Here is a 13,129-nt window from a genome sequence, read left to right on the forward strand (position 1 = left end):
AGCGTGTGCATTTGTTTTAAGTGTCATTTTACTAGATTTGTTGATTGGAAAATTGCCACAAAATATCGAATATCTTATGGTTACATTGAAAGTTGAAACCATTAATTAAGGAAAAAAATGATTTGAAATTATTTCGCAAATGCTGCAAGTCTTTAAAAAAATTGTTCTCAAAGTCAACGTTGTGCCATCACAAACGCATCATTTCCTCTCTAGAATGTATTTTTGTACTTCAAACTGCAAATAGCTATCCAAATTCTAGGCTGGTTGGTTGTATTTCAGACAAGAATGTAGTGGAGAGTGGTAAAATTGTGAAAATAATGTGACGCGAAATGTTCTGTCACTTTCCTAATTTAACATCACTTTTAACCTATTATGATTTTTATGCCATTTTTTTTCTTCAAAGTCAAACAAACATGTCTTTGAAAGACAATGTAGTTGGATTTTCTCGAGATGCGTAAGAGATCAATCCCCTATGTTTGGTACTAGTTTGCAAATAAGATTAATCTTGTGGAATATCAACAGAATATTGGCTTCTGTCCAAACCAAAGGTGGCTATGAAACCTGTCCAAAAAGACGAGAGAAAAAGAAGGCAGTGTAGTATTTATTCTCTTTTGTTGCAACACAAGGCCACAGTCCAAGCTTCTCATTCTCTTTCTTTCTTCTCTCACAATGGAGGAAGTTTGTGAGCTTTCTCTCAACTTCACAAAGCCTCAATCTAATTCATTTTTTCCAAATTCTTTCCTTGATCTCCAACTTAGTCTTCCAGACCCAACCAACACAGAACTTAGTCTTCAAAGGCTTGAGGGTTTGGTACCTGAAAACAGTTTATTCATGTCCGGGCCCGTGAGGTCATATTACAGATCAAAAGCTCCTCGACTTCGTTGGACCCCTGTACTTCATGACCATTTTCTTCATGCAATCCGTCTACTTGGTGGCGAAGAAAGTAAAAAGAAAAGAACAAAAAAAACTTTAATTCTATTTATCTCTAATTACTAATGAAATATATTTATGATACTGTTTTAATTTTGAATATTGAAAAAGAGAGTATGTATACCATTTATCGGTCTTTAATTTGGATATGATTTTGAGATTTGTAGAGGCCACACCAAAGCAGATTTGGCAAGCAATGGACATTGATGGACTTACTATATCCCATGTAAAGAGCCATCTTCAGGTACTTAATATATGATGTGGCCCTCACTCCCCATGACTCCATTTCAAGAAGCAAACTCATGGCATTTTTTAAGTATATATATATATATATATATATATACTTGGTTCTGATGGCTTACTGGATGCTTTCTTTGTACAGATGTATAGGAGCATGAAACATGAGAAGATGATTCAAGGTAATTTATGTTTAAAATCTTCTTGAGTATTCGTTACAAGTTATAGAAGCTTTGGTAATTGCAGATATGCGGGCTGCATGGAACTACATACATGCATGTCCATAGTATAAGAAATAGGACATGTACTCTAGATCCACTTGAGAAGGGATCCTGATGGCAAAGGTTATTCGATAGTGGTATGACAATCCGAACATGACTAATTTTAATCACTCTGAGGAGAAAAAAACTACAATCAGCTATTGATAATTTTCCTATTTTTTTAATAGATAGATTATTTTGTTTTATATTTTTCTTCCAATTCCCAATTTTCGATCCATTTCAATTTAAGGGTGTGTTGATTTAGTGGAAATTTGATTTTCTTAAAAATCCATCAAATCTCAAATCTCATAATTTCACCTTTGCTTTCTATTACTACAAAATTTTCCTTTATCTATCTTTTTGCAATATAAATTCTTGGAATCAAGCATTGATTAACATACTCGCCATCGTTGTGGATATATTTCATGTCATTGTTTTAATTAGGGGGGGGAGATACACTAATCTCTAGGACTCCCAGAGACAGTCGTCGCTATTATTGTATATATATATGGTCATCTCATTTATCATCTTAAAATTTATGAGCATTCAACTCAAAATCTGAGTCGAAACGACCAGATTAGTTTTGTACCACACGGCAAGACTTGACCATCTCATGTGAGACTATACTGAATATCTCAATATTCACAAATGTTCTTTTTATATATAAATTAAAATGCCTTTAGAAAAAAATTTTAAAAAAAAAAAAATGTATAACGAAGTAGTTAATATAATAATATGGGAACAACATTATTTGTTTTGCTTAAAAGGGTAATTGTATTGAGCAAAAGAAAAATTACATACAGTTTACATTTGTGAGAGCCCTATGTAGGCTCTCCAACATTTAGTAAGAAGATACAATGTAAAATTACATAGTAAATCGGAAATATGTAGAGTGTTGATTTTCTACTGTGTGAACATGGGAACGGCACAAGTTATTCTACAATATACTATTGAAAAACCAATTTACAACTAAGATGACCAAATTAAATAGAAAATTTGGTTTTGCATCCTTATTTATATGATTCACATTGACAATCCTCGTTCTGAGAAAGCTTGCTGAATTATATTCATTTTTCAGATGAAGCTCGGGCAGAGAAGAGACGACTTACAATGCACTTTACCCCGACAGCATGCTATCCCATAGAAGATCATAGTAACAAACAAAAGTTACCTGCGATCAACAATATTGCACAATTAGATCAATGCCATGGAATGAACGTGAACGATTTCAACTTAGAAAATCGAGAGAAGGACAATATTTCTTTTCAAGTGTAAGTGCGCGCTGTTAATATACTTATCATATTAAATTTGAGAGTAGCAATCAAAAAGAACATGGAATTTAGCCGTTTAGCGTGTATATATTACTTTATTGCTATGTTGCATTGACACGCGTGGAGAAGCTAGACATTTTCATTAAAAAAAAGGCCTGGGCTATCCCGTGGATATTTTCATAGGGATGAGGGTCCGCGGACCGTTAGATGTGTGATCTAAGGGTGTGAAAATTAAAAGCAAAAAAGAATGAGAGAGAAAATGAGATGATTTTGTATTTCTAAACCGTTGGATCACACATCTCGTCCCTATGGGCTACTCAACAAGTTAAAGTACTATATGCAAGTATGCAACAGAGGTTAATAAACTAGGCTGTTTACTACTTTACTCAACCTATTTTGACCCTTTTCTTCTTAAAATTTTAGCCCCTTTATGATTAGCTATATTAAAATTCATGGAATTGAAATTTCAATGAACAAACATATAAGTTCACAAATCTTATATAGAAAAATATTGATTTCGCTATTTACTCACAGGCAAGAAAAGCAAGGACCAGGAAAAGAAAAAGGCAGAATTGAGGAGAAAAAGCAAAGAAGTGTGGAGAATGTACATGGAAGGATGTCAAACTCGTATGTCATCCACAAGGATCTTCACGAAAGCTCCCTCACTTACGTAAGTGAACCAAATTCTTAAGTTAGTCATATTTTCCAGGTATAAAAGATGCAACACTGGCCCATATCCCTATATATATATAGTCTAGCTTAAGGCAACTAGACTAAGCGAGCATCCCCGAATGTACTTAAGACCCCCTGAAAGTGTGGTGCACTTTCACCAACTCAGATAAGAGCTGTTGTGTCATTTAGAATTGAGAAGTTTTATCTGTAGTTTGCACTTGCTACGTACGGAGTTTTTGTGGCATTTATATTTATGCATGGGAAAATGCCAATCATGTATGCTCATATTACAGGATACTGACCAACATCGAGTGATAGTAATTGACAGCGATGATGATCTACGAAACACATTTAGCTATCCGAGTTACAAGTTGGGAGACCGATCGAAGACTGCTGCAGATGGAGAAATTGATAGCACACTGTCCCTATCACTGTTCAGGAAGGCTTCCAAAGCATTGAAGCCACGGAGCAACCTGACTGATGATGGGAAGAATTTATCTCTTGGGATATCTTTTGATCTATGATTCTCATTTTCTCTAGAAATCTAGTGTGCATATTTACACAATTAGATAATCTAATCTAGAGTTTGAACAATTTGACTCGGGAGGTTTACTAGTATAGCGCGCACGACTTCTTGTTGTCGTATTCTTTGTACTGTTAAGAGGGAATGAGAGCCAGGATGCTCCCGCTATTTTGCTAATATTTATGGTACTCTCATTAGCAAAAAATTGGAATGCTTTACAATTTAAACAACTAGGACAACTAATTTGAATTGCATACAATTCGATCTCCAGGGGAAGTTGGATTCAACCATGCATTGGAGGTGTATGTGGGTTTTTATTTTGGGAGTTGTTCCTTCAATTTCACCAATTAAAGTTTTAGTACAAAGAAGAATAAACATTCATTTCAAGGTTCACTTGAAATGTTTTTCAAATAAAATAATCCTCATTACCTAATTGATGGTCATTCAGTTTCTTTTCCATAACATATTGTACTGCAAGCTAGAGTGTGCTGGAGTGGAGAAGCTTCGATATGATTCTTTTTGGTAATCACTTGCATCGAATAGAACAAGGCTATGAATCTAAAACTAAAACTATGCTAGAAAAGTTTATTGCCACCACGAATCCAAATCGTCTAACTTAACGTTTTCCATGAACAGAGAAAATTATATTTATGAGCCGATTTTTTTATTTGATTACTCATACTTTGTAACTTATTTAACAACGTATGAAAAGGCAAAATTAAATGACAGTAGTAATATAAAGCAGACATTCAAGTGGGTAAGTATGCAATATAGTGGTATACATAAGAAAATCGAGGACAGCAGCAAAATCAAAGTTTACAAAAGTAACTAGAGTACATGCATGCTAGAAAAGGGTCTAAGGTGGAATTCTAATCCTTAGTGTTTTCAGCAAACCTAGCATAAAGAACAGAACAATTTGATCCAACAGATAACACACTGGAAGTCTGGAATCTGTGTGTGATTATGCCTTCTCGTTCCCATCACAGGGCTTAGCAGAGTTGTTCGACTTCCTGTCCAAAACAATTTTCCAGGTGACGGCTTCTAACATTACAATTATTACACCCCACACAGCTAGCACAACTATGTAGGCTATCTTCCATTTCTTTGCAACATCGAAGATGTCCAAACCAACATAGGCGTTAACAATACCAAGTACGGTGATGTCATATCCAAATCCATGGTGGCAGAACTTCCAGCATTTGCGATATTTGTGTTCCTTCTTGGGCCTCAGGAAAAATCCTATTAAAAGCCGCAAAGCTACCAAAGCGATGAGGGCAATCCCCATATTCCTATGAGAAGTATGTTGAACCCCTTTGGATTCATTGCCTAGCATAAGACCTGTTCCCCCACCCACAAGTCCGAGGAGAGACGCAGAGACTGGACAGAAAACATGTATATAGAACCAACATGGTATTGCTGATTGGAATATACTTAGGTACCTCGCGGTGGTTAGTCCAAAGGGAAACATAAATTCCCAAGCTAATACATTCACAATTCCGTGACACAATTTCCATTTGATTCTTTTATCATCGACAGCTGCTGCCCCAGAAGTTTCTCCTTTCGTTAAATCAAGAACTGCCATAGATTTCAAATTCTCATCCTTGAAACTATGAGCATTAGGAATCCCATTAGTAACAGAAGAACCTACTTGCCAAACCTGATTCAACACTGGTCCCATGTTCTTTGGCAACACAATTGTCGCAAAAATACTCAAAACATCATTCGCATACACCGCTTCCATCTCTTGAACTTCAAACGATATTGGTGAAGGCCCAAACCCACTATAACGACTCACATTGAACGTTTTCACTGTCATTAAACCATTATCTTGCTGATAAGCAATCAAAGCTTGTGACCCTACCATCTTAGGTGCAATAGGATTTATAGCCCAAGAAATCCAGCCATTAGGACTTGTGGGAGGAGCAATGAAAGCTAGATTTAATATTGATTTAGAAGGTGTGTATGTCCAATGTAGGTAAGAACTCAGAGACGGAAGATCAGTACAGTTTGCGAACAGTCTGTTTTTGGACAGAATTTGAGAAGTACATGTAGAAGAAGACGACGTGCATGGTTGAAAAAGTAGAAAAAGAGCTAAAAACACAAGTACCAAAGAACAACAAGAAGAAACCATTGTGAGATCGATCGAGTACTGTGTTATGAACGAGGCTGAGGCCTAAATTTATACAAGTATGCAAATTGAGCTACACATCAGTTGTTCAGTCTTCAAACCGGTATTTCAAGATCGATAGGTAGTATGGTTTCAATGGATTCTAATTGTGTGGAATAAAAAAATTATTAATAAAGGGGGAGCTGGTTATAATTTCAGTGAGGGAGGTACTTCTCAATTAGATAAATAGAGAGATTAAAATTTGAGTGTTCCATGGTGAGAGTTAGTTCCGGAAAACCGGCTATCATATAGTGTAGAGATAGGGTCCTGTATTGGGCGCCACTGAAATTAGATTGGGCAGCCTCTAGTCCAAGTCCAAACAACAAAGCCCAACCAAAAGCCCAATACACCCCCACCAAATCACGAAACCGGAAAAACCCCTGAAACCGGTCATCTCTATCGCGCAAAACCCTTCGACGTTATCGTGAAACCCTAACCAAAAAAACCCAAAATCAATTTCGTGAATTGAAGCAATCCAATCCATAAACAATTGCGAAATTACAACCTCACAACATAAACAATCTATTGTTTATTGGTTTGAACTGATTTAGTTATTCTCACAATAACAATCTCTTGAAATTTGATGGATTGAAGAACTTGAGAACCAACAGGCGCAGCAACAGGTTAGTTCTTGGCGATTGAACTGATTTAGTTCTTCTCACAACAACAATCTCTCGAAATTTGATGGATTGAAGAACTTGAGAACCAACAGGCCCAGCAACAGGTTAGTTCTTCGCGAAATTTGATTTAGTTTTTCTTAATATTAGATCAGGTCAGTTATCATTTTGATTTACTTGTGTTTGAACTGAGTGTTAAACTAGTGTTGTTATTTGAAGCTAAATTGAAGTTGAACTATTAAAATTTACGTGTCATTTTAAGATTAGTAGCTGGGATGCGGGTGATTCTAAATGGCTTAAATTGTTTATAAAAATGAGCTTTGTTCTAATTTTTATGTTATGTGGTACTCTGAGTTGTTTTTGCTTGTATTGAATACAACATCATACTGTTAAGATTTGGGTATGATTGACTCTGGTTTAGGGGTTGAAACTTGAAAGTGTAAGTTTCCAAGTCGTCTTGTATCACGAAGCAATTATGTACAAGAGCATTTTTTTTAAGATACAGGTTTACAAATTTAAGGGTAACTGTTATTTCTAGGTTAAGTGGTCAAGATAGGAGTGATTTTTCCTATAAAGTTATTAAAGATGTGAAAGTTGTTCCACGTTTTATTGGTGAGTGGGGTGATATTATTATTACTTTGAAAGATGGAACTATAGTTGATCTTAGAAGTGTTCCTAAGTTTAGAGAAATTGCCAAGTATTGTCTTTCTATGGTTGATAATAAGTCTGTTGGGATTGATAATTGGACTCCCCTCTCCCCTACCTAAAATTGGTCCGTTAGCCAGAGTTTATACTTAGTAAGAACAAGGCTCATAATATTTCGTGTAAACTTACGAGTTCTTGTCGACAAAAAGGAAATAAGTAGCAAAGAGAAGATATACTATGTCAAACTGTACTTTAGAAAATTCATTTTCTCGTAAACTTGTCAGTTGGATAGTAAAGTGAAAGAGGTCATTTGCTAGTATAGCAAATATCATTGTAAAATGCTAAAGATGATGTAAATTTTATTTTTTCTCTTGTTTGGCACCGCTAGTTTAGTTATATAAAAAGCATCATGTAACTAAGTTGGCATCGAAGAAGGTCAGTGAAGGTGATAGTTCAAGTGAAATTTGAAAACTAAAGACATTATTTTGAGCAAAAAAAAAATGTTTTGTTGTTAGTTATCTCCTATGATCTATTTGCTTGTTAGAATCATGTCATTTCATTTCGCATATCGGTAAAGTGTTTTGGATGTGTTAGGAGTGTCAATTTGAACTATCCATCTGCGATGTTATGGAACTTCATTTGAACTATGCCGACCGGTAAAGCGTGCTTTGTTGTTCATGTATGTGTTGTGTAAAGTGAGATATTAGTGTCGAGAATCATATTGGTGCAACTTTTGGTCCGAACTGATTGTGTTATAGCTTATAATAGATGTTTGTTTTTTTTGGTCCTTTCTTTTCTTCTAAAAGTCATTTCTTTGCTTTTGAGTAATACAAATTTTTCTTCGGGCTAGGAGCTTTCCCTTTACTGTCTTGGGAAACAGGGGGGGAGGTTTGTGAGGGGTATATTTTAGTGCTATTACATTCGTTTATGTCCTGAGAGAAGCTTGGTACAGCACTAAATCAAGATAGTGGCTGAAATCCTTTTAATATATGGCCATTATGTTTAACGGAAAAGCTTTGCCCAACAGAAGTTCCTTCTAGCCACATGTAGGCCTCTTATCACTTGAACAATGGTGGCACATGGAAACATGGGCGTGAGTAAGCCATGGGTTTTCGTTGGCAGGCATTGGGGTGATGGAGCTGCCTAATTTGTGGTTCTAGTAGTGTGTATTAGGCTAGGATCATGGGCATGGAGCAGGCTATGCACAATGTGTTGTAAATTGTTATTAAGTACTGGCCTATTAAACTAGCGACCTATCTCTTGGGAAAGGACTTAGAATAAATTTTATCAGAATGAGTTAAATGTTGTGCGGAGGCCCTTGGTTGAATTTAGCCTACTTCTTACTTATTTCTAATGAATTGACATTATGGATTAAGTAAATCATAAGATATTTGAATTGTATAAAGACATACGGAAATTGGTATTTTTTTTTACCTTTTCACGTATGCCTCGACAAAGTATTTCAGTTTGACATGAAAACTTATAGTATAACTAGAGCTGATTAGTAATTTGTACTGAGTATTCAAAAACTGATTTCTTTTTCAGGAAAATTCATTGTTGCATTTGTTCCTGCTTGTGGTGAGAAAGAATATTACTTTGGCGGTAGTGTTGAGGAGTTATTTGCCCCCCCAAAGTGCTTATTTCTCTTTGTATGGTTTGACAATTACAAGCATCGTTTCGGGTGGTAAGGTTTTTTTGTCCCTAGTTCTCTTTAGATAGCTCCCCAAATTGAACAAACAATGTTGCTTAGCTGCTTCATTTTGAGTTCATTCTCTGTCTCATATTTAAGTTCTTTAGTCGGCTGTTTTTCATGTCTTCTTTGAAGATAGTAAATCTTCTCTATTTCCTCTGTGGATCCCTCATAGTAGCAAATTTCCACTGGATATTTCCTTAAAACTTTCATATGAAGAGTAGTACAAAGTAAAATGTTTTAGATAGGTCAATGTGTGAGAAGAGAATTGATTCTCAGAGCTGATTCTTATAGAACATGCATCGTGTCTTCATGGTAGATTTCTCTCGATTGAGACAAGGACATAATTAAGTCCAAAACCACAAATAGAATGACTCACTTTTTTTTAAGTATCTAGCTTCAAAAATGTCTTGGGGGGTCGACATTGTGGCTGTATATAGCAGCTCAAAGGGGACACTTAGGATTGTGAACATGCTTCTAACAAATAAAAACAAGATATCTGGGATAGCATTGAATGGATTTCATCTTAATAAGTGTTATATTTTCATCTTAATTTTAAAATATTAGTCCTTCCTGTCCTCGCAGCTTAGCGTGTGAAAATAGTAAGACTAATTTGAAAGTTTAACATTGCCAATGGTTTCTTTCAGCCTTTCCCACGGTCCAACTCCTTACCTAGCTCTGATATTATTTAACACAAAATAAATCCATAGATTAAAAAACACTTGACTGTCTATAACTTTAAAACCACATTTATTATTAAGTCATGGAAAGCTTACGTACTCTTAAGCTTTTTTAAGTCTCCATACGAAGCGGCTATAAACAGTTCACTATATTTTGAACTTTCACCTGTAAACGAGAACCACCCCATTAGTACATAAAAAGTATGTTTATACAAGAGTAAATAAGCATGGTTTGTTATCAATTGTCTAATGCCAGTAAATTCTTATCTATGAAATAGGAATGTTTTCTCTAACTTTCATATGTTACTATATTATATTGATGAAAAGAATTCAAAGTCGAGTCTTGCCGGACTTGTCTTACAATAGAGTTGTATGAAAGCGCCGATGTTGTAAACATGTAGGCACATCTCCTGGTCCTTGGCTTCTATTTATTAACTAGAATAAAATCTTAAATTCTTTGTTGACACTATATGTTTTTATTTACATTTCTAACATATAGTTCAACCTAATATCCAAAACTTGAAGATAGCTAAAAAGTAAAAACTTTATGTAATCATATCTTTGAGATTTAGGTAACGTGTTATATTCTATATCATCCTTTCATTTTTTTTCAATGAATGTTTGTCCCAAAATTTCACATGTCAATAAAGAATCAGTTGTTCGATCAATGTATTCCTAATATTTACTCTTTGACATCTTTGATTTGCAGGAAAGAGGCGTGCTCATTTTTCTTATATTTTCTGGGGCTTTAGAACATTATTGAAGAGGTTAGTTTCAGAGGTTTCTTAATACTGTTAATAGTGGTTGTCCTTTCTTATATGCGGCTAGAATAATGTTTGTTAATAGTTTCTTGTAACTTGTAGTGGTTGTCCTTTCTTAATACTGTTAATATTGTTAACAAATTACAAGACATATAACCATGCCGTTTTGAAAGAACAAAAATTTTTCTTTTGGAAGTCTATCTTTTCCTTCTACTTGCGTCCACCTATTATTCAGCTAGAAATTGTATTGTGGGTTGAATATTTTATAGGGTGTTATGTACATATGGTTGTTGGAAGGATGTCATTATTGATTTCTAGGTTATGACAAGTTTAAGTATACGAAACGTTGACTAAACAAAGGAAACTCTGCCCAAAATTCGATAGAAATTGGATAGCGTAACGCCTCATTCTATTTCTTCATATATACTTGGAGTCTCTCTCTCTCAATAATCTCTCTTTAATCGATTTGGAGGGGCGAGCTATTTCATCGATTTTTGTATTTCGAATGCGTTCATCTCTCTCTCCGTTTCTCATTCTTTGTTTATTTTTTTTCTTTTCTGTTTATTATTTATTTAGATCATTAGTTTAACAATTTAATTGGATATATAATCTCATTTTATTTAGTGTAACGCCTCATTCTATTTCTTCATATATACTTGGAGTTATCATAGCAAACTTATAAGTATATTAGTTTTACGACTGGGATGATCTCTTTTTTCTAGTGGTTTTCTTTGTACATTGTTTATTTAAATATGGTTTACTAATACTTGTTTTATTTTTCTTTGTAGCGATGGGTCATCGATCAAAGAATGTGAAGAATGTAGCAAAAACTACATTCAAGGGTGTTAAGAAATTGTTTGGTGGCAGTTCCTCTAGTGGTGACGCAGTTGGAAGAAAAAGACAAAGGGCAGACGGCTTAACGGCATCAGCGCGTAGAGGGGACCATTTGGAAAAAGAGGTTCCTGAGGTTGATTCGTCTAGTGAAGATAGTATAGATAGTAATATTAATGTAGGTTTAGATATAAATATAGAAAAAGGGAAAAGTATAGTAGAAGAGGAGGAGTGAGGAGGAGGGTGAGGAGAGGGATGAGCAGGATGATGATGTGGAAGAATATGTGGTAGAAGACATACCACCAGTGGAAGAAGCACCTCCGGTATTGGATTTCATAAGAAAATCCAATGATGATTTGGAGTTCAAAGAGGTGTGTATGGGGGAGGCCCGTATGAGTCAGAGTTGTTGTATGACTATGCGGTGCATGTCGCTCGCGATATTTGGGAGAGAAGGGTAATATTTTGTTTTTCTTGTGTACTTTGATTTTCTTTTACAAAATCTTTTGTTTTTCGTTCATATATATATAATGCGTGCTTCGGTTGTTTCAGGAGGATCGCAGAAGCGTTGAAGTGTGTTTCACACTTAGCGAAGTTATCCCAATGGGATTTCAAAATGAATGTGAAAGGTCTCCGAGATTTTGCCGCGGAGTTGAGAAAGGATGGGTTGTTTGATCTCGTGGAAGGTTATCACGAGCATATGGATCCACCATTGATCTCTGCGTTTGTGGAGAGATGACATCCGGAGACCAACACCTTCCATATGCCAGTTGGGGAGATGACTATGACTTTGGACGATGTTGTCCAAATCTGTGGAGTCACAGTTAGAGGAAGAGCGGTGCAAGGGGATAGTGAGCTGAACTTACAACAATCGATAAATCTTCTACAACTTGGTCTGGGGCTCCCTATTGATTTGATTAGGGTGGAGATGAAATCTAGCAGGTTCACTTCAAAAGTAAGGCTAGAATTCATCCGGAAGCATTTTACGAACAAGGTTCATGATAGCCCTATATGTGACGCTGCTGGGAAGGTGGTGGAGAAGGCCTCGAGTTTCCAGGATGTTCAACGAACTGTTAGAGCTTTTATCCTATTTTTCTTTTGTAAAGGCCTGAATTATTATTAAGGGTATTTTTGTAAATTTTATATCAACTTTAGGGTCGTTTATGTAAATTGGTCGTCGGGTTTATTTTTTAAACGTACGTAACTTAAGGAAACTTAACTCCGACTCATAAGTCACGTTAGGTAAGCGACCATATACGAAAATTTGACCAAAAATGACGGTTAGCGGTTTTCTGCGTTCGAAGCTGGCACGAGTAACAGCTTACACGCAAGAGTGGGTTATTGTTATAGCCTGCGGTGAGATAGAATATAGAATATTAAATTTAGCAGGATGGGCCGGAAAAATGATTACGACGCGACGTCAAACGAGTTGGTGGTTAGGAGTATTAGGACCTTAAGCCCAATTGGGTCACATTGGGCTTGGGCCTTGACCATATCGCACTAAACCAAAAATAGGCCCAAAACAGAAATCGCGAAAACAGAAATCGCACCTCTTCTTCCCCAATTCGCATCCTTTAAACCCTAGGTGAGAGAAACTCAAATTCTCTCAAATTAGGTGATTAAAAAACCTCAATTCGAACGCCCAATCCTCCACAACAAGAATGGAAAGTATGGAGATTCGAAAATTTATTTGACTCGTCGTGTTTTCTACGAAAGGTGAGTAATTTTGTTTCAAACAATTAGTTTAAACTCGTTTCAATGGATTGGATGTGTTACTGAAGATATTAAATGGGGTGGTTGTATATTTCGGCAGTAGCAGTTGGAGTAGAAGTGAATTCGAGCATACCG

The 13,129-nt window shown here is 35.8% G+C and overlaps 1 protein-coding gene and 1 pseudogene across 1 annotated transcript; one reads left to right on the forward strand and one right to left on the reverse strand.

The window, feature by feature from the left end:
• The first annotated feature begins 589 nt into the window (after positions 1-589).
• Positions 590-4,180, forward strand: LOC147477004 (uncharacterized). The gene is made up of 6 exons (XM_086583663.1): positions 590-943; positions 1,098-1,174; positions 1,313-1,349; positions 2,506-2,698; positions 3,233-3,368; positions 3,664-4,180. The coding sequence occupies exons 1-6, from the start codon at positions 670-672 to the stop codon at positions 3,892-3,894; spliced, it is 948 nt and encodes a 315-aa protein (XP_086439789.1). The 5' UTR covers positions 590-669; the 3' UTR covers positions 3,895-4,180.
• A 493-nt stretch (positions 4,181-4,673) lies between these two features.
• On the reverse strand, positions 4,674-6,163 carry LOC147477005 (cytochrome b561 and DOMON domain-containing protein At3g25290 pseudogene; annotated as a pseudogene).
• Positions 6,164-13,129: the final 6,966 nt, after the last annotated feature.

The sequence above is a fragment of the Coptis chinensis genome, chromosome 9 (genome assembly GCF_015680905.1).
Source record: "Coptis chinensis isolate HL-2020 chromosome 9, ASM1568090v1, whole genome shotgun sequence".
NCBI classification, from domain to species: Eukaryota; Viridiplantae; Streptophyta; class Magnoliopsida; order Ranunculales; family Ranunculaceae; genus Coptis; species Coptis chinensis.

Coding starts and splice junctions, on each gene's coding strand:
- LOC147477004 (XM_086583663.1), top strand. CDS start 670: ATGGAGGAAGTTTGTGAGCTTTCTCTCAACTTCACAAAGCCTCAATCT. Junction 2,699..3,232: donor GACAATATTTCTTTTCAAGT/GTAAGTGCGCGC, acceptor ATTTACTCACAG/GCAAGAAAAGCAAGGACCAG. Junction 3,369..3,663: donor ACGAAAGCTCCCTCACTTAC/GTAAGTGAACCA, acceptor CTCATATTACAG/GATACTGACCAACATCGAGT.